The sequence below is a fragment of the Callithrix jacchus genome, chromosome 19, assembly GCF_049354715.1.
Source record: "Callithrix jacchus isolate 240 chromosome 19, calJac240_pri, whole genome shotgun sequence".
In the NCBI taxonomy this organism is placed as follows: Eukaryota; Metazoa; Chordata; class Mammalia; order Primates; family Cebidae; genus Callithrix; species Callithrix jacchus.
This window is the reverse complement of record NC_133520.1, coordinates 28,424,606-28,452,274: the sequence shown is the minus strand read 5'-3', so window position 1 is coordinate 28,452,274 and position 27,669 is coordinate 28,424,606. Positions and strand designations below refer to the sequence as shown.

The following is a 27,669-nucleotide window of genomic DNA, read 5'->3' as shown; positions in this document are numbered from 1 at the left end:
AGCCCCAGGTCACCAACCTGAATAAAGCGTTTATACCCGTGGCAGTCCTCAGTGGCTTAGAAGTTTGTGACACCCTGGGCAACAGAGGGAGACCCAGGACCCCTTTACATGGCTTGCTAAGGACACCAAAGACCTTTTGTTTCAGTCAGTTAAGTCTATTAATATTCTCCATATCAGAAATTAAAACTGAGAATAAAGTTAAACATATGTATATTTGAAACAGAGTCTTGCTCTGTTGTCCAGGCTGGAATGCAGCGGTGCAATCTTGCCTCACTGCAGCCTCCACCTCCTGGGTTCAAGCTATTCTTGTGCCTCAGCCTCCTGAATAGCTGGGATTACAGGCATGTGCCACCATGCCTGGCTAATTTTTGTATTTTTAGTAGAGACTGGGGTTTCACCACGTTGGCCAGGCTGGTCTTGAACTCCTGAGCTCAAGTGATCCACCTGCCTTGGCCTCTCAAATTGCTGGAGTTACAAGTGTGAGCCACTGTGCCCAGCCTAAAATATATTAATTCATTTAGTAATTATAATAAGTCCATCTTACGTGTTAACTTAAACATTTTATTGTATGTTATAAATAATATAACAATATATTATATATTATAAATAATGTAAAAAATAAACAAATAAAGTATTATTATTTATTATAAATAAAATGTTTTATGATAAAATTATGGAGCAGAAATACCTAGTGAAGAGTGGCATTTTTTTACCTTTTTTTTTTTTTTTTTGGGTGGGGAGGAAGGCAGGAAGGGAGGGAAGAAGGACGGTAGGGAGGAAGGAAGGGATGAAGGAAGGAAGGAAGGGAGGGAGGAAGCGGGGAGGGAGGGAGGGAGGGAAGGGAAGGAAGGAAATCAAGCAATGAGAGAGACATTGCTGACCTGGATCTAGAGGTTTACAAGTTGATTTCTTTTTTTTTTTGAGAGAAGGAAAGAAAAAAAAAAAATAAGTAAAGGAGAGGAAGAAAGAGGAAGAGAAAGAGGGAGAGTAAATGGAAATATTGCTTTATTTTGAAAAAAATTGAGTATTAATAATGGCCAATCAATGTTTCATTTAAACTTATGGGTAGGTGTGATGTGGTATTGACAAGAATGTATATTTTATGTATTTGAAGTGGAGAGCTCTATGAATATTTATTAAGTTTACTTGTTCTGGATCTGAGTTCGAGTCCTTGATATCCTTATTAATTTTCTGTCTCATTGAATCTAAGTCTCGTATCTGGGTGTTAGGATCGTTAGCTCTTGTTGTTGCATTGATCCTTTTACCACTATATCTTTGTTGCTTTAAAATCTATTTTCTCTGATACGAGGATTGCAACTCCTGCTTTTTATTTATTTATTATTTATTTTTGCTCTCCATTTGGTTGGTAAATCTTTCTCCATCCCTTTGTTTTGAGTCTTTGTGTGTCCTTGCATGTGAAACAGGTCTGGATGTAACATGCCGTTGGGTTTTGGCTGTGTCTTTTGATTGGGGGATTTAGTCAATTTAAATTTAGGGTTACTGCCATTTGATGTTGACTGGCTGTTTTATCCATTCGTTGGTGTAAATTCTTCTTTATGTTGGTGCTCTTTACTTTTTGGTGTATTTTTAGAAAGGCTAATACTGGTTGTTTCTTTCTGTGTGTAATGCTTCTTTCAGAAGCTCTTGTAAAGCAGGCCTGGTGGTAATAAAATCTCTGAGTTCTTGCTTGTTCATAAAGGACTTTATTTTTCCTTCAGTTGTGAAGCTTAGTTTGGCTGGATATGAAATTCTGGGCTGAAGGTTCTGTTCTTTGAGAATGTTGAATATTGGCCCCCACTCTCTTCTGGCTTGTAGAGTTTCTGCTGAGAGATCTGCTGTAAGTCTGATAGGCTTGCCTTTGTGGGTAACATGACCTTTCTCTCTGGCTGCCCTTAGTATTTTCTCCTTCGTTTCAACCCTGGTGAATCTAACGATTATGTGCCTTGGGGTTGCTCTTCTTGAGGAATATCTTTGTGGTGTTCTCTGTATTACCTGGGGTTGAATGTTGACCTGCTTTGCTAGTTCAGGAAAATTTTCCTGAATAATATCCTGAAGAGTATTTTCCAGCTTGGATTCATTCTCTCGGTCGCATTCAGGTACACCTATCAAACGTAAATTTGGTCTTTTCACATAGTCCCACATTTCTTGGAGACTTTGCTCATTCCTTTTTATCCTTTTTTCTCTAATCTTTTCTTCACGTTTTATTTCATTAAGTTGGACTTTGACCTCTGATATCCCTTCTGCTTGAACAATTCGAGTGTTTAAACCTGTGCATACTTCTCGGAGTTCCTGTATTGTATTCTTCAGTTCCATTAATTCACTCATACTCCTCTCTATGTTGTCTATTCTCAATAGGATTTTATCAAACCTTTTTTCAAAGTTCCTAGTTTCTTTACGTTGGGCTACAACATGGTCTTTTAACTCACCGAAGTTTCTTATTATCCATTCCTTGAAGAGTGATTCTGTCATTGGGATGCGCTCGTTCTCCATCAAGCCTTGTTCCATTGTTGATGTGGAACTGTGATCATCTTTAGAGGTAGAGGCATTCTGACTTTGAGTATTCTCAGCTTTTTTACGCTGGTTTCTTCCCGTCATTGTAAATTTATCCTCCTGTCTCTTTGAAATTACCAACTTTCAGATTAGGTCTCTTGAGTGTACGTCCAGGTTGTTAGTTCCCAGGGCCAGAGCAGCGGCGCTAAAACTGATGGTGCTTTTCTGCCCAGGATTCTCCTGTCGGGCTTCCTTCTTGTGTCCGTAGTAGGCGACTCTGCCTTCCTGGGGCTCCAAACCTCGGTCAGAAGGGAAACCGGTCCTGTTTACTCTGCGCCGAGCGCTCCCGCGCCGAGGTGCCGTCACAGCCGCTGCCGGGCTCTGGTGTCCTGCTGGGGACCCTGGCCGGTCCTCCGAACCTGTTTACTTTGCTCCGAGAGCTGCCGCGCCGAGGTGCCGGCGGAACCGCTGCACCGGCCACGAGAGTCGCGCTGGCCACCCGTGTGTTTCCTCCACTGGGGGATCTCCTGCTCCGTGAGCCACCAGACTTTGTCTGAAAGTGTGGCGTCCTCTAGTTCTCCGCGCCTTCCCTGAGAGCTGCAATCCCGGGATGTTAGCGATCGGCCATCTTGGATCGTTCTGTTTTACCTTTTTATGAATCCTTTTTAATTAAAGGCCTAATAGAAGACAGTTGCATTCTCCTATCTGCTCTGCAGTCAATCTGTTTGCTAGAAATACAAACGAAAATATCTAGTTTTGCATAGATATGTAGTCAGAAAAAAGAAGTATTTTAATAGCCTTTTCAGAGAACTGTGAATATTCTTGGGTACTACATATCAAAACTCAATAAGTGGGAGTTTCTTAAGGGTTAACTACAATGTACAATCTGAAACCTGTCAGTAAAGTTTTAATACTCGGTTACATTAAATTCCATTGATTTATCTTGCACTTTGAATAGATCTTTTACCCATGCATGATTTTGTGACATTATGCCTTGGTCATTTGGAGGATATTGATGTTCTGACTTATGCATATTTTCCAAATGTTGACACATTTCATACATTAAACAATGTTAAAAAATTTCATCCTTAATATTACCATTGACAAATAGAACTTTTCAAGATTCAAATTTTTGTTGGAACGCTTGAATTGTATAATTGGCAACAAATACTCTGAGCTGTTTTCCTTGGAGTTACAGGCTTAGGCTGGGTGCGGTGGCTCACGCCTGTAATCCCAGCACTTTGGGAGGCTGAGGCTGGAGGATCACCTAAGGTCAGGAGTTCTAAACCAGCCTGGCCAACAGGATGAAACCCTGTCTCTACTAAAAACACAAAAATTAACTGGACTGGGTGCTGTATGCCTGCAATCCCAGCTACTCGGGAGGCTGAGGCACAAGAATCACTTGAATCTGGGGGGTGGAGACTGCAGTGAGCTGAGATCCAGGTGCTGCATTCCAGCCTGGGGGACAGAATGAGATTCTGTCTCAAAAAAAAAAAAAAAGTTACAGGCTTACTTTGTTCATTTTTGAGAAAATATCTACCAGTGGTCAAGTCCAGTTAACAGTAGTTTTTCTTTTCGTCTCTTTTTTTTTTTTTTGGAGACAGGGTGTCCCACTGCTGAATTGCAGTAGCTGCTCAATCTCTTCCCTTCCCTTCCCTTTTTCTTTTTCTTTTTTCTGAGACTGGATTTCACTCCGTTGCCTAGGCTGCAGTGCGGTGGTGCAATCTTAGCTTACTGCAGCCTCAACCTCCAGGCTCAAGTGATCCTCCTGCCTTAGCCTCCCAAGTAGCTGAGACCACAGATGTGCACCATTATGCCTGACTAATTTTTGTATTTGTTGTAAAAATGGGGTCTTATATGTTGCCCAGGCTGGTCTCAAACTCCTGGGCTCAAGTAATCTTCCCATCGCGGCCTCCCAAAGTGTTGGAATTACCAGTGTGAGCCATTGCACCCAGACAATAGTTTTTCAATCAGTCCTTTTCTCAAGTGAAAATGATGTTTTCTGATGGAATACAGCACTTAGGGCTTACATAGGTGTGTAGATATGTACTCCATCTATAGACAGGCCTTCTCCATCAGGCAGAAGTGCCATCTACATATGCCAACCATGTTTAATGCAATTCACATTTTCTCCTGTTTCATCAAAGATGCTTACAGAAAACTGGCTTTTTGGCCCCAGTGAGTGCAATGTGGGAAAGAATAAGGCACCAGTTTTACCCACCATCGCCTTTGCACTATCAGTGCACATGCCAACCCAATGAAAAGACAAATATGCCACCGCCAGGAGTTGGTGGACCACTGGTCAAGAAGCATTACTGCATTGCAAACCCAGGATAGTGCGCGATGGGGTGGAGGGGGTCTGTCTTAGGAGGCCTAATCCCCCTCCGCCTTCCGCCTTGGTGGGGAGAATCCATTCCATCCCTAGCCCCCAGGCCCCTATTTGGTTTCTGACCTCTGCTGCAGCAGCTGCACTCTGGGTATAGTCCTGTTTCCCTGCTGGACTGACAGCAAGCACCTTAGAACTGGGCTTTTTGCTCCAATGTTCCCACAGCTGAGCCCCGACAAGCAGCGAAGAGATGGGTAGAGGTGTGGCTGGGAGTCCGCAGGTGTAAGGAAGCAAAGGGGGCCCTCCTCTTTCTTGCATGGAGAGGAGGGTAGCAGCTTGCCCCCCGCCCTGCCCCAGGGTGAACAGGGTGGGATCCCATGAAAGCCCTGCCCTCAGCAAGAGACTCAGCCCAGCCTCAGAGTTTTGGAGAGGTTGTCCCATCCTGGTTGGGGTCTGGAAGGACCTTCATTAGACTTGCTGACTGAGAAGGTCACATCCTGCTCAATTCCTTCCCAAGCCTCCTGCAAAATAATCACGGGGTAGGGGCAAGGGCATGAGAGCGGGGAAGAAGGAGGGCTGGGGTCTGCAGAGGGACAGGGCTTTGGAGGAGCATGGAGTGGGAGGAGGAAGAGGTCAGGGAGGCGGGGATGCTCACCAGACGCAGGGGCAGGGCTCTTTGTCTGTGTTGGCACCTGCTTCCCCCTGACATTCCTGGCCTCAGCCTGGGCATGGGGTGGAGGGGCTGGTCATAGTTCAGGGTGACCTCCCAGGGCCTAAGTTTAACATCAACAAAGGCCCAGTGCCCAGCTGTTGTTTCTATGTGTGTCTGAGCACATTGTTGGAGGGGCTAGCAGTTCATCACCTGTGTCAAGGTCAGTGAGTGGCTGCGGCTGCTCCTCTCTGGGGGAGGGGCAGTTGGGGCCCAGACACTCCAGGTGCCAAGACCTTGAATGAGATGGCTTCTCAGCCAGCCCTTTCCTTGTACCCCTAGTCATGAGCCCACCACCCCCCCCAGCAGCCTTATTTCAGGACCCTGAGAAACAAACAAAAATCCCTCCTGAGCTATGAGAGGCAATTGCCTGCACTGTGTCTGGTCAGAAGTTGCCTCTGCATTGGGTGCTTGTTCATTCATTTATTCAATGAGCATTTATTGAGCAGCTACTATGTGTCAGGCTCTGTGCTGGCCACTGAGGATACAAAAATGAGTCAGACATAGTGTAGATGCTCAGGTTTCTCCCAGATGAGTAAACAGATGACTTTGATATTGTGGATGCCATGTAGGGAAAGAGGGACATGCAGGGCTGTGGGGCCTGGAGGAGCGGCTCCTAATGCAGCCAGGGGTGGTCAGGGTAGACTCCCCGGAAGAGTCAGCGCTCCACTGAGACTTGGAGGATAGGTGGGGTGGGAGAGAAGGGCCTTCGGAGACGCCTCTGCTGCTCTGGGGATGTTGAATAGTTCTGTGCAGCTGGGCCGGGGGGCATAGGGGCCAGGGGAGCTGTGAGGCTGTGATCATGAAAGCGCGTGTGACTTGACTACAGGTTTGCATTTCGTCCCCATATTGTCATTGAGGGAAGTGGTTTGGGCGGAGGTGGGATGGAGAGCCTTCTGGAGCGGTCAGCGGGAGCAGCGAGGGGGCTGCTGCAGTGAAGCTGGCAGAAGGCGGCGGTCCGAGCAGAGACCCCAGCGTGGGTCTGTGGAGGAGGGGGCAGGTCAGCAGGCCCCGAAGGGAGCAGGACAGGACTTGCTACTCACCTGACTGTGAGGAAGAAGGGAGGAAGCAGAGCGGGTAACCCTCAGATTTCTGGTTTGTCTCAGCGGCTGTGGCCGGGCCTTTCTGTGACAGGGAGAACAGAGAGGGAACAGATGGGGTTGAGGGTGGGGCCAGAGAGTGAGGAGGGGCTTGGTGGTGCCCAGGCAGCTGGGCGCACGGGCCTGGTGCTGTCATGGGCTAGGCTGCCCAGCAGGCCCTGGGGAAGGACGGCAGGCTGGGATGCTGCCCCACAGACTCACTCTCCCCTCAGCCTTGGCACTAAGTGTGTCCCTCTGGCAAAGAAGAAAATAATTTCTGTCCCTCGCCGTCTGCTGCATGGGAAGATGGGATGGAGTGAGCGTGGTATGAGGGGATCAGGGATGTCGAAGGGCTGTGTCCAGCTGTTCAAACCATCCACGGGGCCGAACCATGCTGAGGACACTGGTGGGGACAGGAGCCAAGGTTCATCATGTGTCCCAGGGCCTGGGTTGATGCTTTGTAGAGGGGTGTCTGGGGGGCTCCAGAGTTCTTCAGGTCTGAGGCAAGGGTGGGGAGGGCAGCACAGGGGATGGGCAGGGGCTGGGGCTGCTTATGCTCAGTTCAGGGGCCCCGCTGAGGGGTGAGCACAGATAGAAGTGTCGTGTCTGCCTAGAAGGGGTGTGTTTAGGTGTTTCTTTTTCTTTTTCTTTTTCTTTTTTTGAGACAGGGTCTTGCTCTGTTGCCCAGGCTGGAGTGCAGTAGCACGATCTCGGCTCACTGTAGCCTGCGCTTCCCGAGTTCAAGCAATTCTCCTGCCTCAGCCTCCTGAGTAGCTGGGATTACAGTTGCGAGCCACCATGTCTGGCTAATTTTTGTACTTTTAGTAGAGACAGCGGGGTTTCACCATGTTGGTCAGTCTGGTCTCAAATTCCTGACCTTGTGATCTCCCTGGCTTGGCCTCCCAAAGTGCTGGGATTACAGGCATGAGCCACCATACCCAGCCTAGAATCTATGTTTTGACAAGCCCACCCCAAAATTGTGAAGCACTATAAGGGTTTGAAAACCACGGGGGGTGGGGTGGGGGCAGGGGCCTGTTCTGCTGCACATCATGCTGGGTCTGGAGGGAACAGATGAGGGAGAAGCCCCATCCGCTGCCCCTGGGGACAGAGTTTTCAGAGGGAAGGTAGAACTGCGCACAGAAACACAGGAGAGGCAACGCCTAGAACCAAGTGAGCGTCGGAGATAGGCAGTCTTGTGCAGGAGAGCTGGGTGGGACCTGGTGGGTGGGTGGCATGAGGCGGAATTGGGAGAGATGAGGTGACCTGGTGTTCCAGTTCCTGGGGTTGCTAACTGCTCACGTCTCAGCTTGAAAATAATTAGTTTCTAGGGAGGGGTCTACACCCAGTTAGCTAGCTCACTTTCCATCACTTTCCTCCACATTCCCTTGTCCGTGGGCATACAGGATCAGCCCCAAACCTCACCTACTTATTATGGGGATTCCTGGAGAGGCAGCCTGTTTTGGGGGATCTGTCAAGGAACTGCCAGTCTCGGGCTCAGGGTGTGGAGGCTCAGCAGCAGCACGGAAAGAGGGAGCCAGGGGTGGGAGTGGGGGTGGCCTTGGGGCCTCCCTCCTTCATCCTAGCACTGGGCTGACGGGAGAAACTAGATGGGCCAGAAGAGAATTCAGGGTGCGGCAATGCTGAACTCAAGGAGCAGGTAGTTCAACAGAGAAGTGAAGCAACAGTTTTGGCAGAGGACGGTGGATATGGGAGGAAGTCAGGGGCATCGGGAGGTGATGTGGAGGGTGGAGAGTGTGAGAGGGGCAGTGCTGCCTGCCCCGTGCTGGGACCTGCGGGGACCCACAAGACCCCCACCCTCTTCCCTCTGCTCTGCTTCTTCGTCACTTCCACTCACCCCACCTCCAGCCCTACCCACGCCTCCCTGGAGGGGAAGAAGGGGCTCCTCTTGTGGTGGCTCAGGGCTAAATAGAGTGGGCAATATTATTTGTTACTACACAGCCAAACCTCTTACAAGTAGCTACATCAAGAATCAGTCATTCAAAGCATCACTTACTGCTTTTTCTTTTTCTTTTTTTTGACACACGGTCTCATTCTGTCGCCCAGGCTGGAGTACAATGGCACGTGATCTCGGCTCATAGTAGCCTTGATCTCCTTCAGGGCTCAAGCCATCCTTCGCAGTAGCCAGGAGCACAGGTTTGCACCGCCACACCCAGCTAATTTCTGTATTCTTTGCAGTGATGGGCTTTTTGCCATGTCGCCCAGTCTGGTCTCGAACTCCTAAGCCCAAGCCATCTCTATGCCGCAGCCTCCCAAAGTGCTGGGATTACAGGCCCGAGGCACTATGCTCAGCCCATTTACTGTTTTTAATGTTGGGGTGAATTATACCGAGCTTTGGGGTCCATTCCAAGTTCCCTGTGGAAGCCACAGTATTGGCTGAAGATGAGGACATTAAAGTCACAACGATGGCCCGTTTGCTGAACACTTACTATGTGCAGGGCTGGTGAAGGAGCATGGACTTTGGCACAGAGACCTGGGTGCAGCTCTCAGCTCTGCCTCATCCTTGCTGCGGGACCCTGGGTGATTGTTGAGCCACTATGAGCTTGTTTCCTCGTGGGTAGAGTGGGGTAAGCCACAGTGCCTACCTTAGAACATTACTGTGAGGCCTCAAGGGGTATATACCAAGAACCAATATTTGTTCAGCATTTGCCTTGTGCCAGGCCTTTGCAATGCCCTTAATACACAGCACTTCACTGGAGCCTCACAGCAACCCCCAGGGCGGGCACCATGATTATCCCCATTTTACAGATGAGGAGGTGGAGGCTCGGAGGGATACATTGCTAAGCTTCACTAGTGAGTGCTACCGGTGAGTGGCAGGGCCATTTGCTTCCCAAGTCGTGTGTTGACTTACCTCACTGTGCTCCCTCTCTAATCTCACAAACTTTCATGTGAGGCTGATTTGTGGTGAAAAATTAAGAGTGACAGCCTTTTGGTCTCTTTGTTCCTGCTGCTCTAGTCCCCTCAGCCCCCAGCCCTGCCCCCTCTCAGAACTCTGCCACAGAATGCTGGCCCCAGAACAACAATGGGCTTAAGATGGGGTGGGTGGAGAAGACAGGAGGGACACAGGGTTGGCTGTCACTGAGGCAAAGGCCCCTGAGTAGTGGGGGGAGAGGCTGTGTCGGGAGGGGCCGTCGGGAGGACAGATGGTCTGGGCTTTGTCACTTGCTAATTTGGGTTTCTGTACTTCCTAAACCAAGCCAGGGCAGCCAGTGCTGACAGGTGCCAGCCTCTGAGGTGATGCGCCCTGACTGCACAACCCACGGCCTTACAAGGCTTAGCTCCTCCGGCCAGACACTTCCTTCCCTTGCCCTGTGGCCTCCCCAGCCCTGGGAGGAGAAAGGGTGACACTGGAAGCCAGTGGCACTAGAGGCTGGAAACCCCTCCAGGCCTTCTCCTCTCACTGATACCCATCCTGAGTCCTTCTTCTCTCACTGACACCCATCCTGAGTCCCTCTTTCCTAGACTTGCCCCTTCCTCCAGCCATCTAGCCAGCTCTGGTTCTCACTCTTTCTCTTGGCAATTTTTCCATACATTTCCAGTGAGCAGAGCAGTCACAGAAGATCTGAGAGGATACTGACCACAGAGGCCATTCTCCTGAGGCCTGGATTCTGGTTAAGACTGCTTCGGTTTCTTGCTGAACTTTAAAAGAGCCTAAGGGGAACAGACATGGTGGGTCATGCCTGTAATTCCCAGCACTCTGGGAGGCCAAGGCAGGAGGATTGCTTGTGCCCAGGTGTTTGAGACCAACCTGGGAAATATAGGGAGACCACACTTCTATTAAAAATTCAAAAATCTTTTTAAAAAAGAGGCCAAGGGAAAGCCATCAGCCTTGTCCTAAGGAAGGGGACCCCTTGGAAGCCAGGCTCAGCCTTAGGCACCTGTATACCCTCAACCCACTTTGCAAATGAGGAAGCCAAGGTTCAGAGGGCGCTGCACAGCTGGGTCAATTCTGCAGTGAACCTAAATTCAGATTAGTGTCTAGAGCCTGCAATAAGGTGAGGGCCATTGCCAGGAGGGGAAACTCTTGTGGTCTAGAGTAGGGCTTGGAGATGAAGCTGGATTAGGAATTAGAACAAGATCAGTTTTAGCATTTTGCATGCTGTGTGCAAAATGGATTGAGAGGGCAAGTGGCCACCTGGATAAACCAAGCAAAACAGTAGACAGCAAGAAGGCGAAGGTTCTAGTAGGTTAGGGATAAAGACAGGGACAGGGATTATATTACGGATAAAGGAGGGTTAGTGTCAGGGTTAGAACTGGGTTAAAGTTAAGGTTAGGGACGTATCTTTGCATTGTGGGCAGCGTGACAGACTTGGGAGAACTGACCCCTCACCCTGCGGCCTCTCCTCTCAGGGCCTGGGTTTCCTCACAGGCACACCCATGGAACTGGGCAGTCTTCCTGCTCCGGCATCCTTTGATGCTCTCAGCAACAACAGAACTGGCTTTCCGGAAGTCCAGGCCCTGGTAGTGCTGGATTCTGACCTGCTCGGTCTCAGGGATGGCTTGCTTTGAAACCTGGACTGGTTCATCTCACTGACCCTCCTAGGCTCACCATTTTCCTGGCTGGACTGTGAAGTCCAGGGCCCAGCAAGGCACTGGAGAACATATTAGTTTCCCACTGCTGCTGTGACAAGCCAGTACACACAGTGATTTAAAATAACCCAAATGTATTATCTTACAGGTCTGGAGGGTAGAAGTCAGAAGTGTCTCCCTGGGCTGCAAGGCAAGGGGATGGGAGGTCTGTTGCCCCCTGCAGGCTCTAGGGGAGAAGCCGTGCCGTGGCCTTTTCTGGCTTCTAGAGACTGCCTGCATTCCTTGGCTCGTGGCCTCCTTCCACGGTCAAGGCCAGCAGCATGGCATCTTTTCTGACCTCTGCTTCCTTCATCACATTTCCTTCTATCAGCCCTGCTCCTCATGCCTCACTCAGCTGAGAAGGACACTTGTGATTAGATTGGGTTCACCAAGATAATCCAGGATAATCTCGTGTCTTAATGTAATCACATCTGCAAAGTCTCTTTGCCATGTAAGGGAACAGATTCACATTCGCATTAGGGCATGGGCACCTATGGGGCTATTATTCAGCCTAGCACAAAGGGTGCGGCCTGGGGCTCTCCAGAGCCAGGAGCACTGTTTCTGGCTCTGCATCTGGGAAGGGTCCTCCCTGAGCAGTCAGCATCTGGGTCAGACAGAGCCTCATAGCTTTGGACAGCTGTGCCTGCCCTGCAGGGAGAATGGGAAGCCTGGCCCTGGGCTGCTGTGCACTGAGAAGAGGGGAGATTTTCTGTAGGCAAGGAGGGAGGAGACAGGCTGTGGAGGCGCACTTGGCTGGGGCAGCGAGTGGGTCACAGGGCTGAGACCTCCAGTGGTGGCCCCTCAACTGGGTGTGGGCGGCCTGGATCATTGGGGCCTGCTCTGCGCCCACTCTATATATGAAGGTAGATGGGGTCAGGGGCAAGCGCAGCAGGGTATGAGTCTTGCTTCTGAAGTCCACCTTTGAGTGACAGCAGGAGAGAGACCTAGAAAAGTCAGTGTGTGAACTGGGGCCAAAGATCAGGGTGGATCTGAGGGAGTGAGCTGGAGGCTGGATTCCACACAGTGTGCAGGGACGGCGGGGAATTGGGACACTGAAGTGAGGGGCCCCGTCTGCATGCTGCCCAGCAAGTGTGAGGATGCATTACTCTGAGTCTGAGATTCCCCGTGGTTCCTGCCCAGGGAGGCCCCGGCTATGCTGTGTTTGCCACGTCTTGCTGTGGACATCTGGCCGCCTACTTTCTTGGCTTGTGTTCACCCTGCTTTGCTCTTCTATTCTTGACCTGTCCTCTTTATTTTTCCTTTTCAAAAAGCAGGATAATTCAGGCAGAGAATTTATTTTCTGAGAATATCAAGGCCTTTTATTGTATAGGCCAGTCACCGTGGCTCACACCTGTAATCCCAGCACTGTGGGAGGCTGAGGCAGGTGGGTCACTCAAGGCCAGGAGTTCGAGACCAGCCTGGCCAATATGGAGAAACCCCATCTCTACTAAAAATACAGAAAATAACCAGGCATGGTGGTGCACCTGTAATCCCAGCTATTCAGGAGGGTGAGGCAGGAGAATCACTTGAACCCAGGAGGTGGAGGTTTCAGTGAGCCGAGGTCATGCTATTGCACTCCAGCCTGAGTAACAGAGTGAGACTCTGTCTCAATAAATAAATAAAAGGAAAGTTATTGTACACATCATAATAAGCCAAGGCAATAAACTCCGGGAGGCTCATCCCCCAAGCCCCTAACTTCTTCCTCCCTCCAGCTGCTCCTTTTGGCTACAGCCCACCTTCATTACCATCCCAGCCTCTCTACCTGGAATCCTGTGCCCCCAACTCCCCTGCCTCCCCAGACCCTGTTCTTTCTCCCTGGCAGCCTGCTCGCACAGAGGCTTCTCAAAGGTGACCTGACCAGAACAGACTTAGAGCAAGCTCTATTAGGCAGCAGAATGTTGGTGTACAGAAGACAGGGCCTTTACCTCTGTGGGCATGGGGGCATGTCTCCTTAGGACACCCCTGCCCATTACTCTCCCTCTCCAAATGGGGAGCATGGCTGGGGCTCCCTAACCTCCTGCTGCTTGCGAAGCCTCTCTCTGGCATCTGAGAGGGGTCAGTGTCCTGCGTCAGCCCATGAGATGACAGACTATAATAGCCACAGGATTAACATAGCAGGCATTGTCTTTCTCTGACTATAGGGTGGGTATTATGTGTTCATCAACCGTCCTAAAAATACCCAGTAAACAGGTGCAGCCCCTGCGGCACCAGTCTCCTGGGATCTGTTGGCATCTGGCTGGAGATGAAGATTAGGGCAGGGGAGAGATGAATTACTCTCACTGGGTTCCAGGCATGGTACTCGGTTGTCTCCTGATTTCAGGAAACCCACCTGGAGGGGGATGCAGTGTCTGCAGACCCTAGGACCTCCCTGAGCGTAAAGTTGTGCCTTGCTGCCGCTGCTGTTCTGTTCAGCCCCAGAAACTCTCGCTGGGTTCAGCCTGCAATGCTGCTCACATCACTCCCCCTCACAGCCAGCACCCTCCTATCCCACGTGCACCAGGGAGCCACCGAAAAATCCCTGAAAGCTGAGTCTTCAGCCCTCTCCAATTTTGGAGCATGGGTTCGGACGCCTCATTTCCATATTTCCTTGTAAGAGATGCGGGGTTAGCCCAAAAGTCCTCTTCCCCCAGCCACTACTGGCCCCTCTGGGCCTTTGCCGTGACCCCTGGCTTTCCCTTATTCCCCCTCCGTGTCTCATCTCTGTTCAGTCCCCACACCTGGTCTGGCTGTTTAGTTTCTCCCTTCCTGCGGCTTGAGCCTCCCTAGGCGGGTGCTGGTTTCACTCGGTGGCACCTATGTGTGTGTGCTCCGGAGTCACAAACTCACGTGACTCTAGGCCTGTGTGCCTGTGTGTGCATTGCAGCACGCATCTGCCCTATGAGGGGTGTGTGTGGTGGGAGGGGTGGGAGGGAGGAGGGGCAGCAGGAGGGGGCAGTGGGTCTGTTCTATTTTTACCGGCCAGTTGCTGCTGGCCACAGTTTTCATAGCCTCCCCTTGGCTCTGCCCCTCACAGTCTGCAGTCTACGGCGAGGCACAGGCCAGTCCCGCTCCACAAGGACTGAACGAGGTAAGCGTCCACAGCCCAGGACCTCAGATCTAGGTTCATCCCAGGCAGAGACCCTGGGGCTTTTGTTTAAGGAGAAAGCAAGGAAACTGTTTCTTGCCTGTACAGTGTTTTGCTGGTAGAACATTCCTAAAAGACTCCCACGGCGTTTTGTCCCACAGAATGGCATCTCTTCTGCAAAACTGTAGTGAGAGGCGAAAGCTTTTCCTGGCTATTAGGAGGCTGGGAGCAAGGAGCAGAATCTTCCTCCAGGTTCCTTAGGAGCCCCAGGGCAGAGCCTAAGGGATGGTGCTTTCACACGAGATGCCCAGCAGGGTGTGGGAGGGAGAAGCACCCAGGGGAAGGGGTGGCCCTGGGATCTGGGAGCCGGAGCAGAGGGGCTACAATTGCAAGCTTAGGCAGAGCCGGGTGAGCGTTCCAAGTCAGGAATGCCTGCAGCAGGAGAGAAGGAGGGTGCAGGCGCAGGACTCCCAGGGAGCCTAGAAGGCAGGGCCAGAGCCCTCTGCTGACCAAGGAAACCATCTTGCTTCTGTGTTCTTTGTCTTTGAGGGATGCTGTCTCCTCCCTTTGCCCATCCCTCTGTACTACAGCACAACAGCAGGGGGCGGGGGCAGACCAGCAACCCCTCTTGACTGCTCCTGCTCAGCGCTCCTGGCTCTGAGGAGCCGCAGTAGGTATTGGGGGTCCTCTTGGAGGAAGGCAATGGTGGCAGCATTTTGGTTTGGGGCACAAGAGCCAGTGAACACATAAGCCAGGGCAGCATCTACAGGGCAACCCAGGGCTTGGGACAGGGCGCTGTGTGGTTGGCCCGGACTCGGGTGGGGGCTGAAGGCAGCATCTGCCACCGGCTCTGGGAGTCATAGTCCCACAGCAGCTCTGAGATTAGGCTTTGCTGTTCAGAGCTCAAGATGGGGTTGTGGTGTGTGGTAGGAAGCCCAGAGCCATGGGCTTGGGAGTGTGGCCTGTTAAATAACCATCAGTTAAGGAGGACAGGGATGCCCTTGAATGGGGGTCCAAGGTCGGGGGCAGGGAGCAGGGGGAAGCACATCAGCCTAACTAGATACTTGTGGACGTGATTATTGGGTGTGCAAAGTGATCAGTTTCTTCTCCTACACATACACTCTGTCTCTCTCGCACACTCTCACACTCACACACAGTCACATTTACACACACACACACACACACACACACTCAATTTCATAGTCTAGTTGATCGTCCCTTCCATGCTGCAGAGCCTCAGGGAAGGGAAAGCCCAGCTCTGAGGCAACCATCAGAGACTTTGCACCCTCCCTCGGGTGGAGGATTTTCTCATTATCTCCTTGCTTGCTACTTGTGGGGGAGATGGAATCCTGGCTCTCCAAGCCTTCCAGTGGCTGCTATCTACATCCTGACTTCTTATCAGCCCTTGCTTGTCTTCTACAGGGCCCGTGTCTGGTGGGTGTGAGAGCACAGGCTGAGGCCTCTTGCCTGACGTGGGACCCCTCGGTCTGGCATTTGTCAGTGAGGCAGGCTGGGGGCAGGCCCTAGAGCTTGGCAGGAGGTGCAAACTGGCCTTGGCAGGTAGGGCCCCACACTGGGGACAGTTGGCTCTCTGAGGGAGAGAGGGAAGCATGATCCCTGCCAAATGCCCACCAAGGACAAGGCACATCCCAGGGAGGCAGACACAGACCTGGTGCCCTCTGGACACTGGCATTCCTGGAGGCTGGTGATGGACAGATGGGCCTGGAGGTGTCTCTTCGCTAGCTGGTGTTTCCTTTGGACTTCCTCAGTGTCTTTGGAGAAGGAGAGCCCTCAGAAGAAGCAGCTGCCTATAAAATCTAATTCCAGCCAAGCATCTCAGGAATTCCTGGATGGTCTTCACACCCCTCCCTTTGTGCCCCAGCATGACAGCTGAGACTCGGGGGTCACACTACCCTCCACCTCCTCCACCCCAGCCTTACCCTCCCCTGGTGGCAGAGGCAGAGGTAGAGGGAGGCCCAGGAGGCTTTCTGACCCAGTGGAGATTCAGGGGAGGTGGCCAAAGCTGTGTTCACTGGGGTCTGAACAGTGCTTCATGGGCAGCAAGGGAAGGGAGAAAATTAGGGCAGAGGAAGGGGTGTCTCTGGGATGAAATTAGTGGCAGGCACTTTGCAAGGGTCCTTTAATTCCCCACCTCCCAGGCCCCCCAACCAGGTTCTTGAACCAAGTTCAAACTCCTGGCCCTGAGCTCCATGCCTGCCCCCTCCCCACACACCGGGCTCTCCCACCCTTCACTTCACAGCCTGGCCCACCTGCTCCCCACCTCAGCTGTCCCTTTCCTTGCCCGGAGCTTTTGCACAGTTCTCCCCACCAGCCCCCCACGTTGGAATGCTCTGTGTCCAGGCCCAGGCAAGACAGTGAAGGATGTCTGGCTTTGGAACATCTCCCTCCACAGCTGGACAGACCCCCTCTTTGGCCTGGGCCCCAGGATCACCTGGTCAGGGGGCTTCAAACTGTGCGACACCATCAAATGTCCTCACAGAAGGCCACAGGGCTGCTTTGATAACCCCCTTCCACTAGTGCCATTTTGCTCTTTTTGTTCGTTTGACTTTTAAGTTCAGGGGTATGTGTGCAGGATGTGCGGGTTTGTTACACAGGCAAACGTGTCGTGGAGGTTTGTTGTGTCAATTATTTCATCACTCAGGTAGGACAGACGTACCCATTAGTTCGTTTTCCTGATCCTCTCCCTCCTCCCAGCCTCTACTTTTTGATAGGCAAAATGCCATCTTGCTTTTACTGATTGAGTTTATTTTACTTTCAAGTAAGATTTGGTTGGAACAAAGGATTCAACCAAATAATATCAATTTAATATTATTTTAATTAGTTACTATTAATTAATAATAAACATCAAGGGGAAACCCACTGATTTAACCCCTAATTTTGCAGAGTGGAAAACCAGCCCAGAGAGGGGAAAGACAGACTAGAGCGAACACGGGATTTGCCTGGCCTTGAGGGTCATCCTCTCCCTCTCAGGGCCCCCACTGCCCCACCCTGGGGTGCCAGTTGCATTGCCATCTGTGGATGGCGTTGTGCCATGTGGCAGCACCCGCATTCCAGCATCCATTCTGCTCATTCGCTTTCCAAGCCTTCCTCTCTGAGCCCTTCAGTGACCACCCTTTATTCACAGGATGAAGTCTAAACTCAGCTGGCCTTTCAGGGCCCTCGTGAATGAGCTATACTCTCACTTGCCCATCATATTTCCTTTGGCTCCATTCTCCTCCCCACCCGGGTTGGCAAGCTTTATCTGGAAAGGGCCAGATAGTAAATATTTCAGGCTTTGTAGCTCACAGAAGGTTTCTGCCGCAAATACTTTTAATTTTCCTCTCTTAAAAGCTTACCACTCTTTAAGCAAAAACAGGCTAGGGGCCAGGTTCGGCTGAAGGGCTGTGTTTGCTGCCCCCTGCCCTGCAACCCTGTCCCATCCTGACCTGCTGTAATGCAGTGTGTCTGATTTCTTCCCTTTGTGTGCTGACTGTCTCCCAGGCTGGGCTGCAGATTCCCAAGGCTCAGCTGGGAGGTGGGTGGGGGGCGGGAGAGGGAGGCAGGGGTTTCCACTTTCCCTCATGAAGGACTCTTTTGTGCCACCTAGGTGCTGTTCCACTGCCACCATGCCAGAAGTGTAAGTAGTCTCACCGCCATCTGGGGCCCCAGGAAGGCAAGTCCCTTTGCCACAGACTTCAGCCCCATAGTGGAGGCACCCTGTTTTCAACCCCCACGAAGCTTTTCCCTAAGAGACCAGATCCTGAAACAGAGATGGCATTTGATGGTTCTCCCGTGTTGCATGTGTCCTCCCAGCCACCTAGCAGAACTCACTCCCAGGTTGCCCTGGGAAGGCCTTTTGGCCTGTGCTTCAGAGTTTTCCCGTCTTGATCTGTCACACGAATTGCATGTACCAGGCCACCGCTTAACACTGGTGCAGTAGATAAACGAAGCTTTGGGAATTTACCCACATGCCCATGGATGGATGCTTCCACGTTACTGGAACACTACCCCGAGGCTTCCCTGAGGCTTCCCTCACCTTCAACCACTTCTCCCCAACTTATGACATCCAGTACCTCCCAATAAGAATGCCTGGTAGTTCAAAGGGCTGTTGGGTTTTATTCTGTTCTGCCGGAACCTTGAACCGCTCTCCCTGCCTGATGCCTGATGAGTGTCTGGCTCACTGTCATCACCGGCCCCTTGCCCCACAAGCTGGTCTGTGAGGCTCTGCGGCTGCACGGGTAATCCTCGTTGTTCATACTCACTCTGTGCTCTGCTCTTTCCCTGTCCTTCCTGTGATGGATGCCTGAAGCGAGGTAAGTGATACTTGGGTGTCTCTGTTCTGGTTAAATCTTCTGACTGGTAAAGGTGGGGAGGGGGGTTGGCATCAGAGGAGAGGGGAGAGCTTGCGTTAAGGCCTGGTGTAGGGCATTTAGTGGCTGAATACATTCCCGGGAGATGGAAACCTCAGGCGAAGATTCTGGATGTGGGGCTTGCTAGTGTCGAGTGAGTTGCTGTGCCAGTGTACAGTGTCATCCAGGGACTGGTGCTGCAGCCGGGCTGGGTGTGACTCTGCACCCTTGCTGAGCACAAGCTCTTCCTCATCCACTCTGAGAGGTGGTCCAGTCCTGGGGGGACCATCCTGTTCCTTGCAGAGCTGATCTTGTGCAAAGCTATATTTGAAGGGTAAGGGATAGTCATTGGGTTATTCCACTCTCGCCCAGTGGCTGAACATTGAGTGAGGAGCAAAGAAATGTCCTTAAATCCCCTTCAGGCCTTAGAGAGCCCTGACACTGGCCGTTCTGTGCACTCCAGACTTACCAGGCTGCTGAGATCACAGCCTATGTGCAGTCCAAGGATGGATATGGAAGGGATAGGGATGTGGAATCAGGAATGGCAACAGTGAGAATTAGCACTATTGATGGAGGGGACGTTTGGCACAGAGACTCTCAGTAAGAATTGAACATGTTACTTTTCCGCATTCATATGAATTTCTAAGTTTTGCTGAGGCTTGTATTAAAGTGAGTCCCCACTGACAGATGGTCAGATGATGTGGCCATCAGCTCGCCCAGTGGTGGGGAAAGAAGTCCAGAGTGAAACGTTTACCTTGTGTGCACATTACGGTGCATGAACCATGGGGGCAGTGCTTAGAGTCATAGCCCCTTTCTCCTGAAATGGCATTTATCTGAAATGTGACAAAAATCTTTAGGAGAGGAAAAGACAAACAAAGCACTCTGAACAGCCAGGATGGAAGTTACACATTCCATGTGCTGAAACTCACTTATTGTCTCTCATGAGAACTTCCCTGCCAAAGGGAATCACGTCTACCTTCCACAGTGGAGTGACAGATGAGAGCCATGCTCCCCCAGGTCGCAGCACATTAAGTCTGGGTAGGTTGCTTACTCACCTTAGGCAATGAGAAGTGACTTCCTGTTGCCCAGAAGAGATATTAGTGCTCAAAAGGCATCACAGTCTCATTAGTTGGGGGCGAAGCAGCCCTAACTTACCTTTGCCAGCCCTGAGGGGCCACTGTCACAGGGCTAGGACTGGTAAGCAGGAACCTGTTTAGGGTTTTTGATAATAAAACAGTGCTTTGGTATCTTAGATTTGTATGGGTAGTATTAATATTTTAAAAGGCTTTGAGGTTTACATAGACATATTTCATTTATCTGGGAAATTCACAGCTTGTTTATTCAGTGAGACAGATCATCAAGGTATTGCTGTATTATGACCTGAAGTGTGAAAATGTACATAGCTTGTATGCTTTTCAAAGGATTTGCACATCCATGATCTCATTTCATCTGTAACAACTCTGTGAATTAAGTAAGTAGTAGGTGGGGGGGGGGTTCATCATATCCTTATTTACAGATGAGGAAGGAGGTGCCTCTAGAAGCCATGTGGCCCTCATAGTATCTTACAAGATTTCAGCAGCAGCCGAATCAGTGGGAAGTTAAAGCTTCAGCCCCTAAGTCAGGGTAGCTGACTGCAGCCTTCTCTGAACTGCAGGGGTTAAATTACAAAGATGAGCTTTTAAGGCACCATAGGGTGAGTAGAGAATTCTAGATAAAGATAGAGAACCCTGGCTGGGACTTGTCCTGGCCTAGACCAGAACTCCAGTTCTGCAACCTCTGCCTTACCACCTGTCTCTCTCTCTCTTCTTGCCCACAGAGAAAACCCAAGATCACTGCCTCCCGAAAACTCTTGCTGAAGGTGAGGCTGGGGGCTGGATGCAGGGGGATGCCCAGTGGGAGGCAGAGGGGCAGCAGAGCAGACTCTTAAGGGAGGGTTACAGAAAGGAGAAAGGAAGGAGGCCAGAGCGAGGATGATGAGGGGCACAAAGAGCCCAGCATTGCTGGAGCCAGTGCCAGGCTCAGGCAGTCAGTGGGTGGGATCCTCAAGTATGGATCCTGGCACCCGCCTGGGGTCCCAAGAGGAGGTGGTGATCAGCTTCAGAGTGGGAAGTTACTAGTACAGGCAGAGGGACTTACTTTATTTTTATATGTTTCTCTGTTTTGGGCTTTGTGGGTCAAAACAGACAGTAAGTGGGTAAGAGGAAGGAAGACTGTCAGGGAAAAACAAATTTCAGGGCTGTTGTGAGTGGCCACTTGGCATACCCTCCTGCATGGCCTGCCCATGGCAGCTGCACACACTTCTACACTGGATGGTGGTCTCAGGGCTGGCCCAGCCTGGGGCTGCCTTCCCCTCATTCCCTGATGCCGGGTGGGAGATGCGAGGCCCCCAGTTCAGCAGGTTTGTCCTGTCCAGAGCCTGATGCTGGCCAAGGCCAAGGAATGCTGGGAGCAGGAGCACGAGGAGCGTGAGGCTGAGAAGGTGCGCTACCTGGCAGAGCGCATCCCCACGCTGCAGACCCGTGGCCTGTCCCTCAGTGCCCTGCAGGTGAGCCTGGCATGTGGGGTGGGGCAGGGTGAGGCTGGAGGCGTTGTGTGGGTGGCTTCAGGGACCAGGCAGCAGGAGCCTGAAATAACACCAGCTCAAGGCTCTATAATTTACAGGGCACCCCTCCCTTATATGGTCTCATTTAACCCTCACAACGTGGGGACGTTAGATCCCATTTTACAGGCAGTGAACTGAGCCTCAGCGGGGAGACGTGACTTGCCTGGGCGGGTCGAGCCAGGGATCCAGCTTCGCAATCAGCCAGTGTGGTGGCAGGGAGTGGGGAGGTGGCCGGGGTTTAGAGAAGCCCCCCTTCTCCAAGGACTTGTCTATCCTTTCCTAGAGTTTGGTCTTTAATGTTTTCAGAACACTGGTAAATTGTTTAAATGCCAGTTATTATAGAGAAAAGAGACTGGAAGGAAATATATCAAAACGTTACTGAGTATCTCTGGCTGGTGGCATCACTAGGTATTTTAATAATACATTGTTTCCAAGATGTCTACAATTAACACATTACTTTCATCACAAGAAAACAATTTTGTTTTGCTGGGCACAGTTGCTCATGCCTGTAATCCCAGCACTTTGAGAGGCTGAGGCATGTGGATCACTTGAATGCAGGATACCAGCCTGGGCAACAAGTGACCTTGTCTCTACAAAAATTTTAAAAAATGAGATGGGAGGATCACTTGAGCCCAGGAGCTTGAGGCTGCAATGAGCCGTGATGAAAGAATACTATTTTTTTTTTTTTGAGACAGAGTCTCACTCTGTTGCCCAGGCTGGAGTGCAGTGGCATGATCTTGGCTCACTGCAACCTCCACTTCCCAGGTTCAAGTGATTCTCCTGTCTCAGCCTCCTGAGTAGCTGGACTATAGGTACATGCCACCATGTCTGGCTAATTTTTGTATTTTAGTAGAGATAGGGTTTCACTATATTGGTCAGGCTTGTTTTGAACTCCTGACCTCAGGTGACCCACCCACCTTGGCCTCCCAAAGTGCTGGGATTACAGGTGTGAGCCACAGTGCCCGGCCAAGAATGCTATTTTTTAAGAAAGCACATACAGGAGCCTCAGAGTGGAGGAGATGGGCAGCTCCTCTCTGAATCCCAGGACTTGCAAAGGCTCTGGGGAGAGGGTCAAGGGCTGGAAGCTGATGGCTTTGTTCCCATCTTCTTCACGCCTGCCTGATCCATCTGCCTCCTGCAGGACTTGTGCCGGGAGCTGCATGCCAAGGTGGAGGTGGTGGATGAGGAGCGATACGACATCGAGGCCAAATGCCTCCATAACACCAGGGAGGTGAGTCTGAGGAAGGGAAGGGGCACAGCCAGGGTGGGCTGGGCGGGGGGAGCGGGGTTGGGCATGGATGCAGCAGCCATGGGATGTCCCCTTCTTCCGCAGGGCCTGGGAGGGGGCCACTTATCAGGAAGCTTGCACACACTTCTCTACACACATTTGGCTTCTCCACACTAGCCCTATAGGGCTGGAGACAGGCAGAGTGGAAAATCACACGTGAAAAGTACAAACTTCCCCCATACCTGCCATGTGGGCTCATCAGCCTAACAGAAGCACTCTCTTTATCCACCCACACAAATAATCATATACCTGTTAATAAGGTCTTACCTTTGTGAAGTGCTTTCATTGCATTACGGCCTTTGATCCTCCCTACACGCCTGTGGATGAAGTAGGGGCTATTATCTGCACCTTGCAGAGGAGGACACCGAGGTTCAGAAAGGCCAAGGACTTGTCCTGGGTCACACAGTGGCGGTCCTGGGACCAGTGCTGGTCTCTGGTTCCCACTTCGGTGCTCTGTGCTCCCTTAGCATGGGGTGTGGGAGGATTAGCTCCGTCCAGAGCCCGCTTCAGTGGGGCAAGGCAGAGCGGGGAAGGACAGGGCTCCTTTGGGGCATCTGAGGAAGGGTTGGGGAGGTACCACAATCCACTTCCCTCCTTCCCCCTTCTACCCACCAGGAATGATGATATGTGGGGTCACCAAGCTCCTAAGATTTCCCTCTAGACATCACACCCTGGAAATTCCTCCGGGAGTCCAGGACCTGGACGTTTATCACCCTGCTGGACCAGGGCTGTGAGCCGCTTTGAAGGCTCACTGGGGAGGATAAGTTAGAAGCAGGCATGAGGCTGCAGGAACAAGAGGAAGCAGGCCTGCACTCCACACAGGGCTTCCAAACCACGCAGGTCTCAGTCTGGTGGGGCTGCCCCTTTTATTCAAGGGTACAGGGTTAGCAACAGCTAATAGGCTTTATCTGTCCACGTATCCATCTGTTTATCAGCAAATGTGCAGTGGCTATTTGCAAAGGGATGGGTGGGTCTGAGTGTCTTAGAGCAGGGATCCCTCACCCTCGGGCTGGGGACCAGCACCTGTCCGTGGCCTGCTAGGAACTGGGCCACACAGCAGGAGGTGAGTATTCCGACCTGAGCTCTGCTTCCTATCAGATCGGCAGTGGCATTAGATTCTGGTAGGAGTGAGAATGCTATTGTGAACTGTGCATGTGAGGGATCTAGGTTGCATGCTCCTCATGAGAATCTAACTCATGCTCGAGGTGGAGCAGTTCCATCCTGAAACCACCCACCACTTCGCTGTGGAAAAAGCATCTTCCACAAAACCAGTCCCTGGTGACAAAAAGGCTGGTGACTGCTGAGAGGTCTGGCTCCAGGGGTGGACAATTTAAGGTGTGTCTCTGGCTGGAACCCTAGCAGTCTGAGGTCCTCAGGAAGGGTGCCCTGTGGCTAGCTCCCTCTCCAGTGAGACCCAGGCCTTTCTCACCTGCAGATTAAGGACCTGAAGCTGAAGGTGCTGGACCTCCGCGGGAAGTTCAAGCGCCCGCCCCTGCGTCGGGTCCGCGTCTCGGCTGACGCCATGCTCCGGGCCCTGCTGGGCTCCAAGCACAAGGTGTCCATGGATCTGCGGGCCAACCTCAAGTCTGTGAAGAAGGAAGACACAGAGAAGGTGAGGCCCCTTTCCCCAGAACCTTCCACACCCCACCTTGCCAGTTTTCCCCTTGTCAGACCCTCACCCAGCCTCAGCCAGGCCCAGGAGCTCCTGCTAGAGGCCAGTCAGCTTGACAGAACATTCTAGAACCCTTTGGGAGACCAGTGTAGGAAGAAAAAAGAAAGACTTGCTCCCTTCCTTCAGGCTGCCCCCAGTCTGATGAAGAAATGGGACACCAAGAAAGCTAGACCCCAGACAGAGAAATGAAGTAAAAACCTTGTCCAATGTGAAGAGAACGTGGAGATTTAGGGTAATGGTGGAGACAACTCCCAGGTCACCACAGGGAAGGGAGACAGCAGCTTATACACAAGCACAGATATTAGAGTACTGAGCTCAACCACCCAGCAGCAAATTACTCAGTTTGGTTGAACTCACGGTATATGTGCTCCAAACTGATAGGCTCTGTAAGAAACAGGGATGACAGGAACACAGTCTCCAAGAAGCTTCAGAGGAGAAGACGTGAGCCGGGCAGTGTACTGAGGGAGTGGGAAGGCCGCCACCTTAGCAGGGAAGGCTTCTCGGAAGAGGTTGCCTTGAGCCTGCAGACTGCCAGACCAGGAGGGTGGCGTGGGGCCTTGGAGGAGTTTTCCCTGAGGTGCACCGAGGTGGGAACTGGCCCCGTAGCTGCCACTATCACCCAGTGCTCCCAAGCCACACAGCTGCCCTTTTCCTGTGGGGCCTCAGCTTGGCCCACGTCCACCTGCCTGGCAGAGTCCTAGGACCTTACCAGCTGGGGAGGGGTGTCAGGATTTCTTATCATCCGAGGAGAGTGGTTTTCTATGACCCAGCTTCTCTTGAGCTGTGGGGCTGTCCAGCCTGGTAAGTCCCTGCTGTGTCATCCACAGGAGCGGCCTGTGGAGGTGGGTGACTGGAGGAAGAATGTGGAGGCCATGTCTGGGATGGAAGGCCGGAAGAAGATGTTTGATGCTGCCAAGTCTCCAACCTCACAATAGAGGTACCTAGAGACCAGCTCCCTTCTCTGGGGTCCAGCAGAGTCTAGAGGATAATGTCGGAGTCTGCAGTCAGCAGGCGGGTTGTACCCAGTGTGGTGCAGGGGGGAAGGCACCGATGAGACTGATGAGGGCCAGCTAGCTGGGCTCAGTCCTGGCTCCAGCACCGTGATACCTTGGGCATGTCATTTCTGTTTGGGGGTGCTATTTGTTCCCCACGTCTATGAAATTGGGGGCTGTATCAAATCAGTGGTTCTCCAAGTGTGGTCCTGGGACCAGCAGCATCTTTACCACCTGGGATGCAAATGATCAGCCCCCACCCCAGATCCACTAAATTGGAAACTCTGGGGTGAGGCCAGCCTTCTAGGTGACTGTGATGCACACGAGAGTTTGAGAACCACTAGATTAGAGGATCCTTGGGGTCCCTCCTTCTCTGACTTTCTGAAAATCTATGCTCTTTTAAACATCTCCTGGTGATGTCCTTTATTTGTGCTCCCTGCAAAGTACCCAGCAGTCACAGTACCTGTTCCCAAGGAGCTACCACTCAGAGAAGCTAAGGCTTCTCACCCCCTGAGGAAATAGCTGGGAAAACTGAGCAAAGCAAGGAAATTAGGCCACATGAAGCCCTCTATGGAAGTGCTGAGACAACGTGCAATAGGGCAGGCATCCACCAGATAGCATTGGTCAGAGCAGGCGCTCTGGAGAGGAGGAGTCTCTGAGGACGTGATGGGTTAACTGGTAAGGGGAAGGGCACGTCCAAGGGCTGATGGTGCCACAGAAGCATGGAGTTGGGAATTAAGCAGCCACGGCGTAGCATGGTAAGGCCAGGTAAAAGCTGAGGCCACAGTGTGGAGGAGCGGTGTGAGGGGTCCTAAAAGGTGGAGAACTGTGCCCACGGACTGTGCCCACGGACTGAGAAGCTGAGGTTTTGTAGGAGCTCCTACAAATGAAGATCTGGCCAGGGGTGTGCTAGGTGTGAGAAGCCCTGGGACTGCATGTGCTGTAGGTAAGTCAGGGATTCATGCGCTGCACACAGGTCTGCGGGAACTGATGGCTTCGCCTCTCTGTCCCTACAGGCCAGCTTGCTGTGCTGCGCTCTGGGCTCCTGCTTCATGCTTCTTCTCCAACCCAGCTCACTCACCTCTCTGCCCGTGTCCAGAGCATCCTGCCCCACCCCCACTTCTTCCCTCCAGCCTGCATGCCCTCCTCTGGAACTGGGAATTCACAGATACCCAAGAGGCAGGACAAACACGAGTGTCTGAAGACCTCACCCCAGCAGAGTGGGCTTCCATCCACCCATGAGGCACCTGGGGTTTCCTGGCCACCCCATGGTGTCACAAGTGGAGGAAGAGGCGGGAGTGAGAGCAGCTTTCTTCCAGCCCCGTGCCACACCCCTTCTATGACGTGTACAGTGTCCACAGGCATCTCAGCCTCTTCATTAAAAACCCAGTTTCCTGGTCATTTCTGCAGCTCTGACTGAGAGCACTGAGAAGAAAGGGAAGGTGTGGGGCTTGTGAAGAGAGGGCTGCGCTGGGCTCCAGTCACTCTGTCTGCATCTGGAGCTCGGGATCTGAAGGGAGGGCTAAGGAATTGGTGGCTGCTTGCCAGGGTGCCCGGATCCCCTTCTGCCCAGTCCCTGTGACATTACACAGCACACATTAACCACCCAGGGTGCTCAGCTCACCAGAGCCCTGACCTCCGAGAACTGACCCAGTCCTGCCCCTGATTCTGGCCGTCAGGAGAGGCCTGTCTATTCAGAGCTGCTTCTCCTGCCGGGTTTCATGCTCTCCTTCCTCCGCAAACCTGGATTATCTCTCCCTGATGCCTGCTGGCTGTACCTGAAAGTGTTCTGGTCAGAGCACTTTCAATCCCTCACCTGGCCCTGTGGCACAGGGCGGGAGGCCCTGCAGAAGGGATACTTGCAGTTCCAGACATGGCCACCAGGTGACTCCTTCCCTCTGTCCTGGGCTCTCCTGTCCATCCCAACTCCACTCTTCCTACCCTCACTCACCTTCCTCCCAATTATTTCCCCTTCACACTCCTGCACTGGTCCTATCCCCCAGGACTGATTCTTTCCCAGAGGTGGGGCAGCCACTAGTCTGTCCTCTGGGTTAGGTCCTTTCTCCATCCCACTAACTTCTGGGTCCAAAGCCTGGTGAGGGCATAGGCCTGCTGGGGTGGAGTGGTGGTCTGGGGCAGCCCCTCTTCCACCAACATACTCATGAGAGTGGCTCCTGTGAAGCGGAGACCAAAGTTATGACTTCTTTTCTTTTTTCTTTCTTTTTGAGACAGTCTTTCTTGCTCTGTTACCCAGGCTGGAGTACAGTGGCACAATCTCAGCTCACCACAACTTCCATTTCCTGAGTTCAAGTGATTCTCCTGCCTCAGCCTCCTGAGTAGCTGGGATTACAGGTGCACGCCACCACACCCGGCTAATTTTTGTATTTTTAGTAGAGACGGGGTTTCACTGTGTTGATCAGGCTGGTCTTGAACTCCTGACCTCATGATCCACCCGCCTCGGCCTCCCAAAGTGCTGGGATTACAGGTGCGAGCCACCGCTCCTGGCAAATT

The 27,669-nt window shown here is 51.9% G+C and overlaps 1 protein-coding gene and 1 long non-coding RNA gene across 6 annotated transcripts in view; one reads left to right on the top strand and one right to left on the bottom strand.

Annotated features, from left to right (window-relative positions):
* TNNI1 (troponin I1, slow skeletal type) overlaps positions 1-26,559 on the top strand; it is a 78,719-nt gene extending 52,160 nt beyond the window's left edge. The window contains 9 exon segments of one of the 5 annotated variants that reach the window (NM_001243071.1): positions 14,152-14,258; positions 17,863-17,892; positions 18,565-18,568; positions 20,421-20,462; positions 21,018-21,149; positions 22,348-22,437; positions 23,930-24,106; positions 24,994-25,103; positions 26,175-26,343. In NM_001243071.1, coding sequence (NP_001230000.1) covers positions 17,882-17,892; positions 18,565-18,568; positions 20,421-20,462; positions 21,018-21,149; positions 22,348-22,437; positions 23,930-24,106; positions 24,994-25,101 — 564 coding nt within the window. In that variant the 5' untranslated portion in view covers positions 14,152-14,258; positions 17,863-17,881 and the 3' untranslated portion in view covers positions 25,102-25,103; positions 26,175-26,343. 5 annotated transcript variants of the gene reach the window in all.
* LOC144580386 (uncharacterized) lies at positions 1,574-9,598 on the bottom strand. Its single transcript, XR_013529806.1, has 3 exons — positions 9,474-9,598; positions 6,569-6,650; positions 1,574-5,337 (listed from the first exon to the last, which is right to left on the bottom strand). It is a non-coding gene; the product is annotated as an uncharacterized LOC144580386 (long non-coding RNA).
* Positions 26,560-27,669: the final 1,110 nt, after the last annotated feature.